Source organism: Lolium perenne, chromosome 7, assembly GCF_019359855.2.
Source record: "Lolium perenne isolate Kyuss_39 chromosome 7, Kyuss_2.0, whole genome shotgun sequence".
Classification (NCBI taxonomy): domain Eukaryota; kingdom Viridiplantae; phylum Streptophyta; class Magnoliopsida; order Poales; family Poaceae; genus Lolium; species Lolium perenne.
Genome location: NC_067250.2, coordinates 133,162,278 through 133,185,262, shown reverse-complemented (window position 1 = coordinate 133,185,262; position 22,985 = coordinate 133,162,278). Strand labels below are relative to the sequence as shown.

The following is a 22,985-nucleotide window of genomic DNA, read 5'->3' as shown; positions in this document are numbered from 1 at the left end:
CCTCTGAGGCTATCCACGATAGGCCACCTCGCGTGCGTGGGTTGGGCGGTGGCCTGGGTTCGTCTCTCAGAATTGGGCCACGTGCCACTTGGGGATTGGCCTGACCCAAAATATCCCAAATCAGATGGAGAGAACCAACCCTATCCCCACGTAGCCAACCTAAAATCCCCCCGTTCGTCTCCTCTGCTCAGCCGCCACCGCAGCGACCTCGCGCCGGCGCCTTCCCAAATCGACGGTGCCCCTCGTCCCTCCCCCTCCCCTATCCATCTCTTCCCTGCGCCACTTCCTCCATCTCTGGATCGGGAGGAGGAGTTCGCCGACCATCAGTGTAGCGCGGGATCGACGCAATTGGAGATTCACGGCCGACGAGGCGGTTTCCACTCTGCCCCCTGGCCAGCGTCGCCCTCCCAGCAAGAGGAGAAACGGGGCAGCGCTGGAGAGGAGACATAGACGGGGGAGCGGATTGGTTGTGGTCTTGGGTGGAGAGGGGTGGAAGTGGAAGTGCCTCACCTTGTTGAGCAGATAGGGCAAGCGTGACCGCTTCCTCGACCTCCATGTCAGGTTCGTCCCCCACTCATCTCTCTCTCTCTCTCTCTCTCTCTGTGTGTGTGTGTATTATCTCCATCTCTCTTCCTAATGTCAAGCTCTATAAGATTAGCTCCTATTTTTCAGATCGGAAGTGACATAGGCATAGCTGCTATGAAGGTTTTCCATGCTACCCAGTGATAAAATAGTTCTCCCATGTGTATTGATCTATTTCTGCATCTTATATTATGGTCAACATTGCTAACGAAAAAACAGAGCTTTAAATAGTTATTGCTGAACAAAATTACAGATACAAATTTGGGACATCTGGAAGATCCAGAGCGATGTGGGGGTTAGGCCTCCACAACCACCCTTCTCTGCTACAGCAGTCCGTTGGTGAGGCTTAGATTTGGGGCTTATCCAAGGAGAAGTGGTCGGCTCCGTTTTGGCCGGATGGACGACGACCAGCAGCTCAAGACGTTGGCCAGCCCTCCTCTGCTTCTTCTTTTCAAGGATCTACAGGTTTTCCCTCTTCCCTTTCTCTCTCTGATACACGGCTCCTCACGAGGCTGTGATAAAAGTGGAGGCCGTGTTTGATTTAGCCCTTAAAACATCACCTCATGGTTTATGCAGATCCATTTTTACTTGCATGGAAAGTGTTCGATGAAAATCCCTCATAAGACTATGCATGCAACGAATTTCCCTGCTATATGCTTACAGTTTTCTTGGTCATTCTTTATCATAGAATACATACACATTTGCTAAAATCATGAGTTCACCATGCATATATTATTAATAGTATATATGTGTGATGTGCAGTCTACAAAAGGACAGTGAGATATACGGAAATGTAGCTTAGATTCAAGCTGCATCCTTTTTAGATTTTTAGACTGAACATTATCACTATTAAACTAGAGTAGTTTTCATATGCTACAAATATATGGCATGTCATGATGTCATATGCTACAAAGAACTTAATTTATTGACGATCAAATGTTAACTTTTTATGTGAGCTTATTAGATCATAATGATAGTTAGGAAATAAGCAATGGCATTTCACAATGGCAAGAGACAATGGTTTTTCTCCATCGTTGTGTATCAGCACATCTAGAATTATTCTATGTTCAGGTTCCATAAAAGTTCACATACTTGTGCAGGTGGTCAGTCATGGGCAGAAGGATGGCTTGTGATTACCCGTGTACACTTGGGCAGAAGTATGAGGAGTGAGTCTGCAATTATGCCTAGAATCTTTCATCTAATTGAATCCTTTTTTGTTGGAAATGTTTGGTCTAAGAAGGAGATTTTTTTTTACAGATTATGTCGGTGGTTTGCTCGCTAACAGATAAGACCGAGGCTGATGTGAGCTGGCAGGCGGAGGTTCAAGAGGAGCGCGACGTTGCAACCTCCAGGCGTAGCGTTAGCCGCTACTATCACCATCGCCATACTTCTCTCAGCTACATGGATGTGAGTGCATTCACACAGTATTGAGGTTTCTCTCTTGCTGCTACTCCACCTGGAGGAGCGCCGTCTTGGTCACCGGACGGTCATCCTTGTGTCGACATGGTTGCGTGTATATTTGGTTACCTTTTTCTCTGCAGCTTAGTAAACGAGAGAAACAGAGATCTACACAGCGGCAAGGCAGAGTTGAAACTTCTGTAAGATTTCTATTGTGTGTGCTTGCTTTCCTCACATTAGTTCATATTGTGTGTGCTTAGTTGACCTCAGCAATGGAGCTAAAATTAGATACATCAGAAGTTCATAATTACTGACATAGCAATGGGTCAATCTTCAGCGTCATTGATCTTATTTTGCTCAAAATTATGCACACTGAAGATGGAGTTGTTTTGCTTTGTACAGGTGATCCGGATATTACAGATGGATTTTTTCACACAGCGAGGATGTTTCTTTAGATGTTCAAGAATGTATGCTTATGTTCAAATGTTAGTTATGATGTGTGTGTGTGGTGAAGTAATTATCCAGCGGTAGTAATTAGTAACCCGTTGTTATCTACATCCCGTTTGGTAGAAGTCATTTTAATTACTTGCTAAAACTGTATGAGGACTGACTGAGTTGTTTTTGATCTATTCAGCAAATTTATAGATTGGATTAGGCTGATATGCTTAAGCCAAGCTCAGGTTCAAGTGCGCTTCTCATCTAAACAAGAGTGCCATTGCTGTTGTCAAAATTTAGGTGAGAACCGTGAACCTGTATTTGTTTTTGCACTTATGCTGTTTGGCAGTAGCACTGATAGCTTTGTTAGAAAGCAAAGTAGCTTTGCACTCACGCACATGGACAATTACATTAATTATGTTCTATACCTATCAACTAGCTAGCTGATTTTATATACGTGAAATATGATGCTTAATCAGATCTCCATCTTTATTTACATTTATGACATGACATTTTTTTTATTCCAGAACTCACAAGGAGGAGGTCGTTGGGGTCATCTCCAATGGTGTGGAGCTCCATCCTTTGCGCTGAACCGTTCTGGTTTGCCGTTTTTTCTGCAGTTTGTGACATCGGCTGAGGTTTGTCTAATCTCAGCATCCACATTCTTTAAATCTCCTTTTGTTTTTCGAAGAATCCAAAGGTCATGAGCAAATTAAATTTTGGGATTTGTTGGCTCCATTGATTTTGACTTTGCTGTCTGTAGATGGTTCCTAATTTCCAAGTTAATTCAGACATCTCCACAGAAGTGAAGGAAGAGAGCAAAATAGCAAAACCTGAGGATAATCTATCTACTAGGTGAGCATCTATGAGCCTATGACCTCTAATCACCATATTTGTTTTGGAAAATTTACTGAATTATGAATGTATATGTAATCTTCTAAAAGCTTCCTTGACATTACTAGCATGTGTCTTTAATCTTTGTGGAGGCACGCAAGGATCCTTTTTTATCAATTAGGTACAGCAAAAAGAATCACTACACATGTTTAGTAAGTTATGATCATACGAATTATGTTTATCTAGCATTAGTAATCAGAATAGTACTGAATTCATGGGAGTACTAATCCATAAGAGTGTTGATCCAGTACTGCAAACACCGCATCAGTGTCGCTGGATTGCCTTGGGCACGAGCTCCGAGTCGGCGCTAGCGGGCCCGCCGCCCTTGGGCGTGGGTGCTGCGAAAGGCACGAGATTCGCGTATGGCATGCCCCACCCGACCTGCTCAACGCTCACCGCCGCTAGAGGTTTGGCGGCGCGCCTCCTCGGGGAGCCCGTCCCCTTCAGTAGTGGTGATTCTCTTCAAGATATAGAAGCTTCATCATCATCATTCCTACTACATATATCTTCACTGACATACTCTTGAGGATGTGCTGACCTATAGGGGATACCGTAGGGACTGCAACTACCACCAGAGGATGTGGCACTATTAGTATCGTAATCTTGAGCTGTTACAGCAGGATAGTGATAATCAACATTAGTGTTAACCACCGCCAAGTTCTTTTTATGAAAGCCATTCGCTCTGTTTGTTATTTAACGAATCATGCATGCATTTTTCACCCAGCATTAAGCACGGGGAATCAACAAAATCTACCTTATCCATCAAACAAAGAGAATCTCTAGGACGAGGATATTGGTGTCTTCCATCACTGCGCTGCATAGGGAAAGCTGATGCAGCAGATGATTTCCTCTTCATGCCTCGATACATATTTCCCTCCAACACAGTCCCGTCCTTTATTACAAGATGACTGCCCCCCTGAGTTTCCACCTTTTGTCCGACTCCTAAGTGAACCACTAGCACATCATGATAATTAATTGCTTGCTTGTTTACATTTCATCCCAATCCATGTGTTTGTTCTATTGGGTGTTCAGTCACACCAACAATGCTTAGTGTGTGCTTTGCAGCTTTCACTAGAAGAGATGAATGGCAACAAGGAATAGCATCAGTAGGCCGGGTTGGTTTGGGATTAATAGTATCAGCTGACATGTTATTTGGTAAGCTTCATATCAGCCAACAGGAATTCACTTCTTTATATTCTTTTCCTAGCTTTCTAGGAATTCCTGTGTGTCCATAATATTATCAGATTCCCTGTGATCATTCATGCATACCAAAATTTAAATGACATAACTTATTAGAGATAATTACTTATGCGTAGCAGATTGGTTATATGTCATATGAGCACTTCCAGTTTGAGTGAGTAGTATTTACCTCATAACATATAGTACTAATATTTACTTACAGAGGTGATTTTTTAAAACTTTGGTTGTCTTTATGTGGCAAATTTAACAGCTCTAGGTAGATGATCAGGATCAACGTTCAGTGACTTGATCCAAGTAATGAACATTTCAAAGCATGCTATCTTCCATTTAAATTTATTTGAAAGTTGTGCTTCTTCAAGCCTTACTGTATAATTACCTATACCTATTAACTTGAGTATCTTTCTCTTTACATGGATTGTCCTTATATTTTCCTGTACAAAGAAACATGGTAAAAAATATCGATTTGTGCTTTCATGTAAGGGCTGCCATTGCTCAGTTAAGAAACAACCAGACTGGCGTAAAGTTGATTTAACAATATGGATCATTTTAGTTTGTAACCCTGATATTGTGATTGTTCACCATTTAATACTCCAGTACTTCTATGGTACTGGTTTGCCTACATCCCTTGGAGGGAACAAAATGAGGGAAAGCTTGAAGGCAATCTACAAAAATTTGTATGCACAAATGTATGGTCAGGGTTTTTTCAAATTCATATGTTGGATAGTTTTTCCAGTATGATTTCCATGTGCTTTTTTATCCGTTTATGTTATGAAAGGAATTTTTTATGATGGCACGCTGGTTTCGAGTTGTGCTTCATTTCTAATGTTTTTTCAAAGATGTTATTTCCATATATATTAGGTCTCTGAAATTATCTGATATTTTTTATATCTATGTCACGGTGGGATACAATACAGAATAAGGCGGAGGGCGGAATTGGTGACATGGATGGAGGAGGATGATCTTGGCATGGAGGAGAAGGCGGGGAAGTTGCAGATGAGGAAGTTGTATGGGGACACAAGGATGGTATCGACAGAGCCGCAAGCCGCTGCCAAACCATAGGGTGACGCCTATGACTGAGGTGAGCTCCCTCTCCAACATCCCTCACTGCATCTCTCGCGTGCTCACTCACCGTGTCCTCTCCTCTTGTGAAGTGTTGGTTCCGTGTTGACGTGTTGACCGCATCTCGATGGTGCCTGTTCCTTGCAGTGTCTTTCCATGGCCAGCTGGTGGCTGAGCGCGATGTGTTGCTGTTGGTGAGAGTCTGGAGCAAGAAGAGGAGCTAGAGAAGATAAATGTCCCCTATTTCCGTTACAGGTATTTTTGATTCTTTACCATACAAAGGAGTCTTCTGGTAATGATTATTTTGTAAATTGTGGGGTAAAAAACATATTTGGTGGACTTCTATGTTAATTAGTTCATTTTTAGACTATGTTTCTATGATTTCTCTTTGTATGGCTATTGCTGCACATATAATTGTTGCACTGCTCATTGTAATATGAAATCAGCAGCCAACTGCCTCCTCGTTGAGGAGCAGTGCCATCTTCTCAACTCATCTGCGCCCATGGTGATGAACTCCACCGCTGACCACCATCTAAAGATGCCCGTGGGGCCGACCGCATCATCTGAGGTGAGCGAGTGTTTTGTCCTTGTATTTGATTCTCCCTATTGAAGCATAAGAATTGTCATATATAATTGTTCTCATGATCTCTAAATAGGTTGCAGTTATCCAACTTCCTGCTATATATATTTGGATTTTATGTAAACCTCAAAGAAATCATGGTCTTTCTACCAGTGGATGTAATATGCTTCGTAGTGCTATTAGACTAGGACCTCCAAAATAATATGAAGAAATGCATCTGATGCCATGTGTTTCCTCAACTATTGATTATGTAAATTCATGTATCATCTAAAAGAGGATATTCATCCATTTATTTTAAGTACCATATGGTAATCTGTGCCACAAATAGCAACTGATGGTTAGTTGCTATGGTCAATAAATGCAAGATATTAGCAGCAGTTTTGCAGGCTTATGGAAGAAGCAATATCTCTCTTGAATCTGCTTGATTATTCTCTTTCTAATGCCTGTAATTTATCCCTGATCAGTTTTCTCAATAATATCCCTTAATCACAGAACAGTTTGATCTCACTACATCGAAGCTCTCTGGAGTGACATGGCGATGACAGGTAGTCTGTTTTGACTGTTCACATGCTCTGTCAGTGAGTTTCTCTCTCCATATATTACAAGGAGTTGCAGGTATGAAACTTCTATTGTTGAGGTTCAACCTTCTGATTATTGATTCTTCTATTGTTTCTATATTATTAAGGTCTCAGTTCAGCTGTGTGTAGCATTTTATTGTAATCCACCTTTTCAGTACCAATGATCAGTTCAGGAGAAATGAACATAATATTGAGAAAACTGGGTTCAGGAGAGATGAACATAATACTGAGAAAACTGGGAGCTACATGCTAACAGTGATCTTAAATATTTATGTTTTTTGTACCCATGTTTCCCTCGGCTGTTTTTGGACTACTATGGAATTAGTGATTCGTGCTTGCTGTTAGTCCCATTTAGTGTTTCAGATGTAGCTTGATTTACATTTCTGTCATTCTTATATGTCTGCTCTACATTGATCTATATACTGCTTTACTTACTTTTGATATAATTAGGAAGGACTCTTTGAGCGTCATGGAGGGAAAACATAATGCTTGCACATTGTCTTCTGAATACGGCTCATAAATGTAGAGATACATTAATTTTCTTTTGGTTTGTTGGGTAGTGAGCTTAGACTTTGCAAATCACTGCAGTGAGCATAGCAAATTTCATAGATTTTTTTTTTTGGAATGATCGGTTTTGGCGCTGCAGAAGCATTTTCTTCAATCTTCTACACTTCGGACATGGAGTTGATGATTATGCTACCAATCGTATACATCATACAACCCCATTAAATATATCTTTGTAACTAGCTGTACCTTTCACAGTCCCTGATTTGACGTTGTTCCCTTTTGAAAGTAGCTATTGTTGTGGTGTGTAGGCACTAGAGTACGAAATTAAGACCTACAATGACTACTACCCCTGCATATGTGTTGCTGCTACAGCGAGAGCGCTCGTAGGCCTAATGGTGTAGCAATTGAGATTTTATCCCATTTCTTAGTTTCTTCTCTGCCTTGATTTTACCCCAATTCTTTCCTTTTTTTAGTTAATCCATTCGTTTTTTGTTTATTTTTACTGTGCTTCCATTCACTGATTTATTTTCCTCTTTATCCTTTCCTGCATGCCTTTTCAATTTCTACTTTCACGCATGATCAAAATTTTGTTTCTTTTTCTTTTTGCTTGACATAGTTGCTTTGTTCCATTTTCTTTGCAGGTTGTTGTCTTGCTGGAGATTGTTGCCCGAGAGCTTAGCGGGTGACATTTTTATGCTTTTGCTGGATTTAGGATCCGTCCTTATTGCCGGTATGCTGTAGACCTTGATGTAGATTTATAGTGAATTGAAAGCCACCTCCTATGTTGGTATTTATTTCCATCTTTCTATTATAACTTACTTGCCCACTTCATATCCCTGCCATACATATACCTCTTCTGGTGTGTTTGATTTTGTCAAAAACAATTTGTACTTGTTTTGTGAATGGCCATGAAAATGCAGCTGCTTACATACTGACCGCAGTGGAGGTTTATTTGAAATAGTGTCTATGCATACATGATTTCTGTTCTTTTTTTGCTGGGGCCTTTGCTATTATGCACATATGTTTGTGGTTAATTAAAGCTATAAATTAGCTCACACATGGTTTCTGTTCTCTACTAATGAACTACTAATCAATTTGTTACGAACTAATCCATTCAACTATTATCATTTACTCTAACTCTATTTCCTATGCTGGAACTAATCCATTCATCCACTATCATTTATACTCTAACTCTATTTCCTATGTTGAAAGCTATCGAAACATATCCCGAAATTATATATTGATGTGTTATGAGCCACTCCCTTTCCATACTGTCTGGTTTTTAATTTTAAGGCTTAACAAACCTATATATGCTAAGTTTCTCTTTTACTTACCAATTAAATTTGGCCAAGAGATTTATGTATTGTTTTAGGGTCAATTTTCTTGGGAAGGTAGTGGCAATGCCTTATGTTGCAATCCTCGAAGAATTTACATGAAGGTGCCGAGTGACCTGGTCTTGAATATATAATAACATCACCTCTTGTGCATAGCCCCGAAAAAATCCAGCCATTTTTTTGATTTCTACAGACCATCTCCTGCTACCACCATTTTTTCATGCAGCTCAGCGGCTATTCTTGCGGAAGCACATGCAAAGTGTGAATATATAGTTCGATACATTTGCATGTATTGTGATCAGTGAGGTCATCCTAGCGTAGCCAGTTAAGAACTATTGAGCCTTTTAGTTTGATCTAATTAGAATTAGCTGGATTGTGCTTAATGATAGAGGAAATGATGTCAACATATAGCCTACATTTTAAAAATCAGGAGGAAGATGAAGTAGGTTGAGTGTGGGCTGGTACTGGTATTTGCATAATTTTTTTCCCCTAAATATCAAACTAAATATCAAGTTTTTTAGCATCTTATCTACAATTGGACCCGACACCTATGAAAGGAAGCTATTTCTTACTCATCATGTTGGTAGAATTGGTGAAGATGGATAACCAGTACACATAAGTTTATTTTTTCAGTAACCACTACCTCTACCTCCTGATTAGATACCACCTTCCGAAGCTTTATTGTCAACACAACCTTGATAAGTACAAAATTGAAGATTTATGTATGCGATTGTCTAATCTACTGACTGACTTTGAGACCTATTATATAAGGGAAATCATCAGAACCTATAGATAAAAGAGAGCTTTATCCTTTCAGCCTTTCAAGTATACTTTGCTCAAATTAGTATGAGAATATCCGAAACTACTTACAGCACAATTATTTTCCAAAGCTTCTGCTAAAAGACAACAAGTTTTAGCAGCGCATATGCATTTTTTTTCTTCACAAATGACTCAACTAAGACATGGTCATTGTGGAGTGAATTTGCCTTGTGGCTGATACTTTTTCCTCCTTTGCTACCGTGGAACATGGCTCTGCTTCTTCATTTATGAAAAATATTCTATCAATTCTATTAACTACTACTTTTCTAATGATCGTCCAGCTATAATATGACTTAGCTAACTGTAGTATTGCTCATGCTCTTCGAGACCATTCAGATTTTGGAACTACAAAGATGCTATCCAATAAATATGAATACAAAGCAAGAGAATGTCCTCAACTTTTCTCTGACTTATTAACATTTATCATTGCTCAACCTGCTGTGTCTCTTTAGTTTTCACCATTTCTCATGTGACGCATGAAAAGTTTCTTATACCATAAGGTCCTGTTTTTGCTGGCTAAAATTCAGCCTTCTTGGTAATTTGGATGGATAAAGTTCCTATGTTGATTCACTTCTTGTATAAAACGTTTGCAGGTTGCTAACGTACAAACCATGGGCTGATGTATCACCCAAGAAGAATGCAGTACTCGATCATCAGTACCTAAATTGAGATAGCTTCCTCTCATGTTTCCATGTAGGTTAGCATGCTATTTATGGATGATGTTTGGTCTTAGGCTTTGTGTATTATGTAATGGACACCTTTACTGGCAAATTTTATGGGAACCTTGTGTGTATGTACCTATTGTTATTTCAGAACCATATGATCAATTTAACTTTACTGGTTGTCCGCTATGTATTCTATGTCCGCTTCTAGATGGTTTTGAACAACATTACTGCTTCCTCTCTGCGAACCAAAACTATTCTTGCTTAATTAAAATTTTCTAACTTAAATGGAGTGACAAGGGCTCATGGTTTCTTGGAAAATCCATTTGGATATTGGACAAATTTGTAGAACTTCACAGGACTATTTTTTTCAGTCTCAACCTGATACGAACTCCACCAGCTATTTACCTGGGAGCTCATATACATCAGACGTATTCGCAAGATTGTGTTAGATAATCTAATTTCAGAATGCAGTTGCGTGTAAAGTTCCATCTTCATTGACATTCATCACCAATTTTAGTCAACATACTATAGATTTTTATGGTCTTTATACAAAACCTGCAATGGCATGAATTTTACGGGGTCGTGCGCCAAGGCGCACATCTAAATCTAGTTGTATGAATGCAGGTGTGTTCTGAGAAAAGATAATAAACAGAGCCAGCTTGGACTGCTGGAGATGATTTATTAGAATTTTACCAACGCCAGGCGACCTGCACAAAAGCTAAGAAAAATATCACAAACCAGATTCTATATGCGCATAACTTTTGCAGTTAAAATTACAATTAAACATCTATAGCAAAATGGATGATATGCATGTAAAGTGGTTGTGTATTTAATATCAAATTTTAGGCAGTAGTTTATGATAGACTGCATATTCTGATTTGATTTAAGTTTCAATATTCAAAAAGGAAATACATAATTTGGTTAATAAATTATCTCCAGGTCTCCCCATATGTAGTCTAGCAATAACATCTACATGAAGCTCTCTCAAGACCCTTTAGCATCTGCATAATCAACCAAAGAAAGACACATTAAATTAATGGAAATACCACAAATTTGATATGGACAGAGAAGTAAAATAAAGTTCCAGGCAACAAAAGGCTTTCATTATTCTTTGCTTATCTTTATCTATTTATTTCCTTGTTACCATATTTCCTTCTCTTCTAACCAGGAGCCCCTAGCTGCGGCGATCCATGGCCATACACTTCGCCATAACACCTCCTCGTTGGCTACTCGTCTCTATTGCCGATGAGACCTGCATTGCTCACTGGTGAGTGGTGACTGGTGAAGTACAACAAATAGGCGTCAAAGACCAAAGGGCGATTCTAAAGAAAGGATATGGGACACCGGAAAAGTCCTATTTAAACCTGGGTGCACGTAAATCCTAGTTGGAAATGCATTTTCGAAATGTGAAAAAATTCTGAAATAAAAATATCCGGGTACGTACGCATGTTTCATGTGTGCGTAGAAAGTTTTCGCGGAGAAACCACTTTTTTATTTCAGAATCTAAAAAAGACAAAATATATCACATATATACTGCTATATAGCCCTGCAAAATTTCACTTTTTTACCGAGATAAAATAAAATGTTTTTTCGTCACGAAACTCATGCCCAGGGAACATATTTGAGATCATCAGGGAAATCATTTTGTGTTTCGATTTTTGAAACATGTTTTGACATCACAAACGGAACTTTTCAAAAAGTGGGTTCACATGCCCCCATGTTCACAAAAGCATGGGACACCATTCTATTGTGTGGCGTAAGTTGGAGCATCTTCCTTTGGTATTTCCATACATTTACTTTGCTTTAATCAGCAACCTACAATCAGTATTCCAATTCTTCTGAGGTAACAGTGTGCAGTTAGAGCATGTCTAACACAACCCGTTAAAAGGGCCAAACCGTATAATAACCGATGTAATACGGGTTTGAGCTCCACCCGGCCGTCTAGCAGACTCCGTAAAAACGGCCCCCGCTTCGATTTTTGCTGGTTTCGATTACGGGGCGGGTCTTCGCCCCCTACTTGTGCGGGGTGGGAGCGGGGATAGAGGGCCAAACCAGTATCCCATTTTAGAAAACGCGCGCGGACATTTCAGTTTCCCCACCCGTTTTCCCCCGCGCCGCCGCCACAACCACCCGCGCGCCGCCGCCGGAATCCGTCAGATCCGCCCCCTCCGCCGCCCGCCGAGCCGCGCCGCACTGCGTTCACGCCCGCCGCACCTCCGCTGCACCTCCCGTCGAAGATCCGCGTCCCTCCGCGCGCGCCGCCGCACCCCCGCCGCGGTCTTCTCCACCGTTTTCGCCGGTGAGTATTCCGCCGCGTTCTTCTTCATTCTAGACGTATTTGGGGGCTGATGTATGCTTCACCGTGGTAGATGGCTTCGGAGGATGTGCATATGGCGGAATTGGAGTATTCGTCGACCGATTGGTCCTCGTCGGATTCCGGCGATTCGGACCTCGACGAGGTGCTCAACGATGACGAGATGGAGACGATGTTGCTGTTGTTCGGCATGAAGCACATGGAGGACCGTGCCAAGCTGCTAGATCAGAGAAAAGGTTCCGTGATGGGGCGTATGTGCATTCCGCGGAACCGCGCACTCGGCCACGAGCAGCTGATGCAAGATTATTTTGCTGAGGTACCGACCTATCCTCCCCGCCTCTTTCGTAGACGGTACCGAATGCGTAGGACTTTGTTCGAGAGAATCGTCAAAGATTGTGAGGCAAATTGCGATTATTTCAAGCAAAGAAGAAACGCTGCCCAAGTCATGGTATTTAGTCCATATCAAAAAATATCTGCCGCCATGTGGGTTATTGCATACGGTATACCAGCAGATTATACCGATGAGTACCTTCGCATTGGTGTGCAAACAACCACGGATTGCGTGCGTATGTTTGCCAAGATGGTGATCAAGTTGTATGGAGAGACGTATCTCCGAGCTCCAAATGAGGAAGATACAAAAAGGCTCATGGAGATCAATGAAAAGAGGGGGTGGCCGGGGATGCTTGGTAGTTTGGATTGCATGCATTGGACATGGAAAAATTATCCAAAAGCATGGCATGGAATGTATTGTGGCAAAAGTCGTGATGCTACCATTGTTCTTGAAGCTGTGGCCTCGCAAGACTTATAGATCTGGCATTCTTTTTTTGGATTGCCGAGGACACTCAACGATATCAACATCTTGAATAGATCCCCTTTGTTTGCAAGACTAGTTAAGGGTTGAATATTCTGTTTTACGGGGTGGGGATACGGGGTCTGCTAGCTCGGACGAGTTTTCGGCCGGCGAAAAGTAAATACAGAGCCCTCTACTCACGTTTTAAGGGGCGAAAAAATACGTGACCTATTATACATGCTCTTAAATTGTCCGTACTACTATGTGGCGTCACAGATTGTTGATCCATCTATTCGTCGAATCATCGAGGTCACGGGTTAAGAGGTTGTGCTTGTAACGACACGAGACAACCTAGGTCCCTCGACACCCGAGTGATTCATTGGTCCCAACTCCTTGACAGGTGACGTATCAACATGCTTCCGACTGGCAGAGACCATAGCACTGGTCACACACTCACGCCCCTCCTCGTTCGACTCTTGTTCTTGTGGTAGAAAGACATAAGAGATGACCAGATTCATAATCAAAAAATCGTGCACACCATCTGTCAGCGCTCGAGGGAGTTGTGATTGGTGCAGGTTCACGGTTGCTGGTGAACCTGTAACTCCATTGATACTTATAAGGTAATCGAATCCTTGTGAAGCTTCTGTGATCTTCTTGGTCATGTCTGCTGGTGTGGTTGGTGTTGTCAGTAGCACCTGCAACCAACAAAATATTGTTAATAACTGTTAACAGAAATCATACATATTTCCTTCAAATATAATGTTGGAAGAGGCACGCAAATTACCAGTTCAAGGTTTTCTTTTGCTGAAAGCAAATGCCTCGAACTAAGGAAGATTGGGCAGCACAGAACTGGCGTCAGCTTCTTCAGCATGTGCAGCACAACGCAGACGTCGGCTCCACATGCATCGAGCAGCCTTAGAGCATCTCCAGCCGTTTGGGCTCCCCACGCCCAAATCCGGCGATATTGTCGTCCGGATTGGAGGAAAATTTGGCCTGGGGAGGCCCATCTTCCCAACCGCGAGCCCAGGATGGATGTAACGGATTTCGGCGAATTCAGACAAAATTGGCGAGTTCGTTCAAACATAAGCGAATTTTAATGATATTTAACATATAGAGGCGAGTTCGTGCATAAATAGGCCGAATTCGTACATATATTTGAATTCGGCGATTGGCAAACTAAACTTAAACTAAATAGCGGCCTACTACATGCCGAAATGGCGGTAGAAGGACGTGTAGTCGCCGCCGCCGTCGTCGTCGCTCGAGCCGGCGTTGTCCTGGGGCGGCGGAGCCTCGTACCAGCGGCTCGTGCCCTGGCCAGCGTCGCCGGTGCGTGGCGGCGACGGAAGGTACATGTCGTCGTCGCTGCTCTCCTCGAGCTTCACCACCTCCCTGGGAGCGGCGTTCCTAGCGGCGGATGGTGCGGCGGCGCGAGCGGCGAGTTGACGCACGGCGGCCAGATCCAGCAGCCGCCGCTGCTACTCCACCTCCTGGCGCTCCCAGTCGCGCCTGGACCAGTCCAATGCGGCGTCGTCCGCGCGCTTCTCCTCCTCCATGTCCTTCAGCGACCTGGCGATCGCCTCCGCCATCGCGGCGTCCTCCGCGCGCTTCGCCTCCTCCTCGGCGAGCTGGTTTGCGGCGGCCTCTTTCTTCGTCTTCTTCCGGCCGTTCTGCGGAGCGGAAGGCTGGTCGCGGATGACGAGGGCGCCGCTGCTGCGCCCTCTGGTCGGCGGTGACGACGCCGGTTCCTTCTTGACGGTCGCCCACTCCTGCTTGACGGTGGCCGGCGTGGACCCGCCGGACCTGGACGCCGACCGCGAGCCAGACGAGGAGGAGGATGACACCATCCTCCTCGGCATCCAGGAACTACCGTGCTGGCGCGACACGGTAGGCGCCACCGGCGGCGGCATCCCCAGGACGGGGAAGTTCCCGTCCTCGATGTGCGCGAGCACATTTTCGAGGGTGCGGTCAGGCGCTCCACCATCGGCGGCTGGCGGCGTTATTCCTTGCCGGAGGAGGAGGAGGGCCGTCGTACGCCCGGATTTCGCATTCATACCTGCGCCGGAAGAACGCGATCCACGATTCGTGGTTGTCGGGGAAGAAACGCGGATCTGCGCGCTGCTCGTCACTGAGAGTGGCGAGCACCTCGTTGATCGCCGTTTCGAGTGCGCCCCCCCCCCCCCCCCCCCCCCGTTGGCGGCGGCGGGATCGGCACGCCGCCTGCGCTCAGCCTCCATCCCCCCGGTGCGCGGAAGTCCGGTGGCACCGGGTAGCCCGCCGCGTGGAGGAGCCGTCCCTCCCATTGGTGGAGAGAGCGGCGGCCGAAGCCGTTCTTGGCCGCACCGTCGTTCGCCATTGCTACCTCTTCGAGTTCGGGGGAAGATTTGGTGGAATGCGAGAGAGAGGAGAGGTGAATGCGGGGCAGACGCGGTAGTTCGGCGATAAATAGAGGTAGGCGCGCGTGATACCGAGGCGACGGCATTAACTCGCTGCGTGGAAGCTACGCGGCCGGCGAATACTGACCGGCGGCAGGCTTTTACAGCGCGCGGAAGACGATGCGATGAGGACGACGATCGTGGTCTCTCGCCGACAAGTTGGGGCCACAAGACGCGCAGGAAGTTTCCTCGACGTTTCGCGCGCTTTCGTTTCGTCCGGAGTCCCCGACCGCTCCCCGGGGGGCCGGGGATGGCGTGGGATCGCCGGATGAATTTAGGCCCAAATCCGGACGAAAACAAGGAACCGGGGACGCGACTGGACCGAATTACGCCGTCCGGATGGAAAAAACGTCCCTCGGAAGCCTAGTCGGGGAGACGAGTGGAGATGCTCTTAGCACCTCCGCCGTTGTCGCTAGCAGTGATGTATGAAATGAATGTTGTCTGCATGTACACACGCAATATTCAGTTCAACTTAAGCATCTACCGATCAATCCTTTCGTGTGTGCCTAGACACATGCTACCAACTTATGGAATACTGCGATGGACTAAATGACCTACGGGAAAATCAGGCGCTGCCGTGCAGCCTATCATTGCCGTGAGGCACCGCACGGCGCCGCAAGAGGCACGCACGGCAAAGAATATGTGCACGGCAAAGTTACAGGGTGGCGCACGGCAAAGATACAGAGCACGGCAACCTCACCCGTGCCGCACAGCAACGTCCACTCGCACGGCAAAGTCCCTCAAACGCGCACGGCAAAGAAACCAGGACGGCAAAGCCAACAGAGGCCGCACGGCAAAGAAACTGTGCTCGGCAAAGGACTGGGACGTTGCCGTGGGCCTCCCTTTGCCGTGAAGCCAGACAAAATGCACGGCAAAGGCGTCTTTGCCGTGCACTCCTTCTTTGCCGTGCGCCATACTTCATTTTATTTGTTTTTCTTTCTATTTTATTTCATCTAATACTTATGTTTATTTTTTTATTAGTTTTACTTTTTGATGACTATTTATTAGTGTTACTTAAGACAATGTGCAATATAAAATTACTCTCCATGTTCATCCCCCACATATATCATGGTTTCGGAGCAATTAATACGCGCTTCGGAAAATCTGCTAAGTGTTATCGCCCAAATGTGAGGAATGTCACACCGGGGAGCTACTTTTGCACCATTAGACCTTGCACCACACTTTGACACATATCATAGGTCCGCATGCAAGATTTGGTGGGGTTTCGGTGCTCCGGCGGTCGTTCCCCCTCCTCCCCCCAAAACAGCGGAATGTGTGCCCCGGCGGGTCTACCCCCTAGATTTCTCCGCGCGAGGGTGCACCAATGTACATTTTCATTCTTTTAGGTTTATTTAGGACATATACACATGGAGAACCAAGATTGGGACCCTTTGGCACATATACCCGCAGCTAGAGCCATTATCACACGATCGAGGGTGTGCCTGATCTACTGGTTAGGGTTAGGTGTAGGGTTAGGGTTAGGACGAGGGTTTAGGGTTTAGGGGAGATACTTTTGCACTATTACACATTGCATCACACTTTCACACATATCATAGGTCCACATGCAAGATTTGGTGGGGTTCCGGTGCTCCGGCGGTCGTTCTCCCCCTCCTCCCCCCAACACAGCGGAACGTGTGCCCCGGCGGGTCTACCCCCCTAGATTTCTCCGCGCGAGGGTGCAACAATGTACATTTTCATTCTTTTGGGTTTGTTTAGGACATATACACATGGAGAACCAAGATTGGGACCCTTTGGCACATATACCCGCAGCTAGAGCCATTATCACACGATCGAGGGTGTGCCTGATCTACTGGTTAGGGTTAGGTGTAGGGTTTAGGGTGTAGGGCTAGGGTTTAGGTTAAAGGTAAGTATTTATGGTTAGTTATAGGTTTAGGGTTTAGGGTTAGGGTTTATGATGCATGGTTCTGCAGCTCCGGTGTCGTGGTTTAGGGGTTTAGAGGGGTTTAGGGCTCGAAGCCTCCCCAGTTTAGGGTTTAGGGTTTAGAGGAGCTACTTTTGCACCATTAGACCTTGCACCACACTTTGACACATATCATAGGTCCACATGCAAGATTTGGTGGGGTTCCGGTGCTCCGGCGGTCGTTCTCCCCCTCCTCCCCCCAAAACAGCGGAACGTGTGCCCCGGCGGGTCTACCCCCTAGATTTCTCCGCGCGAGGGTGCACCAATGTACATTTTCATTCTTTTAGGTTTGTTTAGGACATATACACATGGAGAACCAAGATTGGGACCCTTTGGCACATATACCCGCAGCTAGAGCCATTATCACACGATCGAGGGTGTGCCTGATCTACTGGTTAGGGTTAGGTGTAGGGTTAGGGCTAGGGTTTAGGGTGTAGGGCTAGGGTTAAGGTTAAAGGTAAGTATTTATGATTAGGTATAGGTTTAGGGTTTAGGGTTAGGGTTAGGGTTTATGATGCATGGTTCTGCAGCTCCGGTGTCGTGGTTTAGGGGTTTAGAGGGGTTTAGGGCTCGAAGCCTCCCCAGTTTAGGGTTTAGGGTTTAGGGGAGCTACTTTTGCACCATTAGACCTTGCACCACACTTTGACACATATCATAGGTCCAGATGCAAGATTTGGTGGGGTTCCGGTGCTCCGGCGGTCGTTCTCCCCCTCCTCCCCCCAAAACAGCGGAACGTGTGCCCCGGCGGGTCTACCCCCTAGACTTCTCCGCGCGAGGGTGCACCAATGTACATTTTCATTCTTTTAGGTTTTTTTAGGACATATACACATGGAGAACCAAGATTGGGACCCTTTGGCACATATACCCGCAGCTAGAGCCATTATCACACGATCGAGGGTGTGCCTGATCTACTGGTTAGGGTTAGGTGTAGGGTTAGGGCTAGGGTTTAGGGTGTAGGGCTAGGGTTAAGGTTAAAGGTAAGTATTTATGGTTAGGTATAGGTTTAGGGTTTAGGGTTAGGGTTAGGGTTTATGATGCATGGTTCTGCAGCTCCGGTGTCGTGGTTTAGGGGTTTAGAGGGGTTTAGGGCTCGAAGCCTCCCCAGTTTAGGGTTTAGGGTTTAGGGGAGCTACTTTTGCACCATTAGACCTTGCACCACACTTTGACACATATCATAGGTCCACATGCAAGATTTGGTGGGGTTCCGGTGCTTCGGCGGTCGTTCTCCCCCTCCTCCCCCCAAAACAGCGGAACGTGTGCCCCGGCGGGTCTACCCCCCTAGATTTCTCCGCGCGAGGGTGCACCAATGTACCTTTTCATTGTTTTAGGTTTGTTTAGGACATATACACATGTAAAACTAAGATTGGGACCCTTTGGCACATACACCCGCAGCTCGAGCCATTATCACACGATCGAGGGTGTGCCTGATCTATTAGTTAGGGTTAGGTGTAGGGTTAGGGCTAGGGTTTAGGGTTTAGGGGAGCTACTTTTGCACCATTACACCTTGCACCACACTTCCACACATATCATAGGTCCACATGCAAGATTTGGTGGGGTTCCGGTGCTCCGGCGGTCGTTCTCCTCCTCCTCCCCCCTAAACAGCGGAACGTGTGCCCCGGCGGGTCTACCCGCCTAGATTTCTCCGCGCGAGGGTGCACCAATGTACCTTTTCATTCTTTTAGGTTTGTTTAGGACATATACACATGGAGAACCAAGATTGGGACCCTTGGCACATATACCCGCAGCTCGAGCCATTATCACACGATCGAGGGTGTGCCTGATTGTTGGGACCCCGGAGGTCGGGGCTAGACAAACCCAGATCTCCATCTGGAATAAGTATAACCTAGATCTCTAGGGCCTACAGGGAGAGAATCGGTAACACAACAGTGACTCTACGACTCAAAGAGTAATACAAGCTCATAACTGAGCTAAAAACCAAAGTATTACAAGCAGAGATCACTGACCTGACAATTCATCAATCAACGGAAGCGAAGTTATGCTATTCTAAATAGCAAGATAGCAAAAGGCCTAAGAGGCCAGGAGCATAACGGTGACGTCCCAACCCATAGATTCCAGGCTGCCACCTGGGAATCCCAAGCTACTCGTCGATGTCGACCTAGAAACCACCATTTGTTGGAGCGACTTCATCTGAAACAAAGCATGCAAAGCTGAGTACAGGGACTCAGCAAGACTTAGTACAACCTGTTAGCAAAGCTGGTATGCGAGGCTTTATGTGGAGCTTATTTTGCAGAAAGCCAGTTTTCCTTTATAAACAGGAGGGAGCAGAAGCTCGTCTATTCAGATCATTTTAAAAGGGGATAAGAGAGCGATATCACTAGCTCTACTGATCATCATATTGAATCCACCGAATCTTCATCATCAGCTGAACCTATCAACTAGGAGCACCCCCTCGATACCCTGAGGAGGGATCCTTATCACACATTGATTCCAAATTTTACGATTAGGGTAATCACAGAATCCATCACCAACTCGTCCGTAACCGTGGACACGGCTTTTCGAAAAGATTTAACCCTGCAGGGGTGTACAACTTTACCCACACGCGCCGACCGACTCTTAACGCCAGTACATTAGCACACTTCCTTGGTGTGCCGGCAGAGGGTGGTCGACCAAAACCTTTCCCTTGTTTCGCCTATTCCATGAGTCAATCTAAATGGGGAACTCCGTCATCGTAGGTAGCCATTCTCCGTGGCGGCCCTGATCATTGTGCGCAGGGGATCCAGTTCAATGCCTCCAGCATCCTTCACCCCGGCCACGCCCTGTATGATGCACCTTTGAAAACCTTTTCCACGCCTTCGCCATGCAGAATGCCAAATGGAACTCGCAAACTAATTGACTCATGGGTAAGCTAGGCAAGTTCGGGCCAAGGGGTTCCCATGGGCCCCGTGTGGTTGTACACTCAGTCTTGGTTCCGAAGGCGAGAACCTCAGGTCCTAGTATCGGCGAGAACGAGTCAAATCACCACATACCCATGTGGCGGTCCATCCAAGCCTTTAAAGATGTTTATTAACATCACTGATCTTACCACATCATCCTGCCATACTAGGTTCATTCGCAGCTCTGATTCATCAACCGGATGGATCAGAATTCGTCAACTAAGCATGGCTAAGCATAATCAATATAACGGCTCTAGCGGTGCACACATAGCTCAAACCTAGTCTTGCTGGGAGCAGTGGATCATAGTATTTAGGCTACAAGGATGGTAAATGCAACACATAGGATAACTATACCTGTCGATAAAACATATTGGAAACGAATGCAATATGTAGGAACCAGAAGTAAAAGCATTTCGAACTCATAATATGAACCAGGCTAGGGCTTGCCTTTGTACCTGACAAACAAAAGTGGATCTTCGGAGATCCCATGCTTGACTTGTTCGTCGATGGACAAGTATTGAGTTGCGTCTTCGTCGATCTTCATCTTCTCGGGCACTTGCTCTATCGATCGCGAAGAAGCAAATACCGGAAAGGTAAAAGAACAATCAACACATGGCATTGATGCAATGCACATACAAGGATGATGACATCACATGTTAATTAGGTACTGAAACTAACCCTAAGACATCATCAATTTAACTGGGGTTCGACGGGACTAGGGTTAGCAGATCCGGAACCTCAGAGGGGTACATTTTAGTTCTTCTAAAACAACTAGGGTTCAAGTTGTTTAACAATGCATGATTGTGTAACCAAAATGTAGATCTCATTTTTCTGAAAATTTTGATATATTATACATATTTTTCTGATTTAAAATGAATTACTTATGAATTTTACAAGTTTTAACCATTTTAAATCATTTTCTGAAAATTCCAGAAATTATTAAAAGCCTGACAGGTTGGACCCACTGTCATAGATTTATTTTTTTCCTAACTATTTTTGAAAATAATAAAAATCTTACAGAGGGGTCCACATGTCAATGCATTTTCATTTACAGAAATAAAGAAAATAGAAAAAGAAAAGGGGCGGCGGGACCCACCGGAGTCAACCAGGTGGTCAACAACGGCGGTGAGCCGCCGGTGGCGCACAGCAGCGACGCTGTGGAGCGCTCCAGGGCACGCGAGAGGGTGCGTCCGACGCGCGAGGACGCGGGCGACCACTTGGTGGTGGCGCCGCTCCCGAACGGTCGCCGGAGAGCGGCCGGCGACGACGAATGGCGGCGGCCGGGGCAGGTGAACATGGAGGGGGCTCTAGGGAGGGGGAGAGATAAAACGGTGGGGCGCCGGAGCACCGGGTGCTCACCACGAGCGTCGTGGAGGGGTCAGCGAGGCTGGGGGACGTCGGGAGGCGCCGCGGCGGCCACGGCGAGCTCGGCCGGCTGCGGGGAAGAAGACGTTGTTGGCGTCGATTGGGGGCGCCAGCGGCCAATTCCTTTGGCGAGGAAGATGCAGGGGCGAGGCGGAGCGAACGACGTCGACGGCTAGGCTTGGGGAGGCCTCTAGCGGCGCGCGCAGAGAGAGGATAAGAGAGGGCACGGGGGAGAGAGGGATAGGGGAGAAGGAGGGAGGCGCCGGGGTCCTTATCCCCTCGCTAAGGGCGGCGAGCCGCTGGGCGCATCGCATCGGCCGATCGACGGCTCGGGCGGCGACAGGCAGCAGCCTGTGTGGCTGAAGGTAGAAGACAAGGGGGTTTTCTCAAATAACCCCCTGGACTATAGGGTTTTACTGGAAACTCAAAAACAAGACTGGTTTTGCAACATTTGGTATTGAAACAAGTTTATAAGGTTACAAATAAATACCTAGGGATAACCCTAAGATACTTTGGACATCATTTGAAAATAGAGGAAGGTTTGCATAACATTAGGGTTTTCCAAAATTTCACTTCAATGCAATTTTCTTAGGAAAACATCATGATGCAAATGATGCACAAACAAACCTAATCTTGGTTTAGCAAAACAGGGATGTTACAGATCTATCCCCCTTAAAAGAATCTCGTCCCGAGATTCCAAGGTAGGAATAGAGAAAGTAACAAGAACTACACCGGTCTTCGACGATCTTGTCGATGCCACGACGGTCTTCCTTCTTGAAGAGGTTGATTCACGACATCATGAAGAATTTGATCCTCAACAGCATGAAGAGCTCTTCATTCTGCTTTCTTCACTCTAAAGAAAAGAGGGAATGACACTGTACGGTGGATCTTCATGAAGATCGAGTATCTCATGGTCAACTCATGGAAGGAGTGCTTAGAAACAACTCTTGAGCTGACAAACATGAAACACGTCAAGGTAACGGAGGAGACGGAAGAAGTTTCAAATTTTGGTAGACAATTGCTCCACGCTGGACAAGATTACGAAGGGACAAGGTAGCGAGGAGTTAAACTGCCTTTGATACCATAACGAGGCACTCTTAGAGAGGGTGACTCGTAGAAGCACGGATGAGTATCCAACGAGAGCAACTTTGGATTTGAAAAAATCATAGTCACTCTTTTGGTATGTGTACATGAAACGGTTGTTGTCTACCCAAAAGG

General features: G+C 45.5%; 1 protein-coding gene and 1 long non-coding RNA gene across 15 annotated transcripts; one reads left to right on the top strand and one right to left on the bottom strand.

Moving 5' to 3' along the window:
- Positions 1 to 102: 102 nt before the first annotated feature.
- On the top strand, positions 103 to 10,237 carry LOC127301655 (uncharacterized). Of its 14 annotated transcripts, none has more exons than XM_071823655.1 (16): positions 103 to 561; positions 836 to 1,047; positions 1,683 to 1,748; positions 1,840 to 1,989; positions 2,124 to 2,180; positions 2,383 to 2,507; positions 2,615 to 2,715; positions 2,943 to 3,053; positions 3,179 to 3,270; positions 4,375 to 4,464; positions 5,424 to 5,587; positions 5,716 to 5,823; positions 6,018 to 6,136; positions 6,646 to 6,763; positions 7,875 to 7,963; positions 9,980 to 10,237. In XM_071823655.1, exons 4-8 carry the CDS (start codon positions 1,843 to 1,845, stop codon positions 3,050 to 3,052), a joined length of 540 nt encoding a protein of 179 aa, XP_071679756.1. In that variant the 5' UTR covers positions 103 to 561; positions 836 to 1,047; positions 1,683 to 1,748; positions 1,840 to 1,842; the 3' UTR covers position 3,053; positions 3,179 to 3,270; positions 4,375 to 4,464; positions 5,424 to 5,587; positions 5,716 to 5,823; positions 6,018 to 6,136; positions 6,646 to 6,763; positions 7,875 to 7,963; positions 9,980 to 10,237. The 14 variants fall into 14 exon arrangements, 11 of the variants coding, with proteins under 11 accessions (XP_071679756.1, XP_071679750.1, XP_071679752.1 ...); XM_071823649.1 differs by having other exon boundaries at positions 6,641 to 6,763; XM_071823651.1 differs by adding an exon at positions 673 to 705 and having other exon boundaries at positions 6,641 to 7,963.
- A 3,032-nt stretch (positions 10,238 to 13,269) lies between these two features.
- On the bottom strand, positions 13,270 to 22,071 carry LOC127298174 (uncharacterized). Its single transcript, XR_007849650.2, has 3 exons — positions 21,762 to 22,071; positions 20,858 to 20,963; positions 13,270 to 13,850 (listed from the first exon to the last, which is right to left on the bottom strand). It is a non-coding gene; the product is annotated as an uncharacterized lncRNA (long non-coding RNA).
- Positions 22,072 to 22,985: the final 914 nt, after the last annotated feature.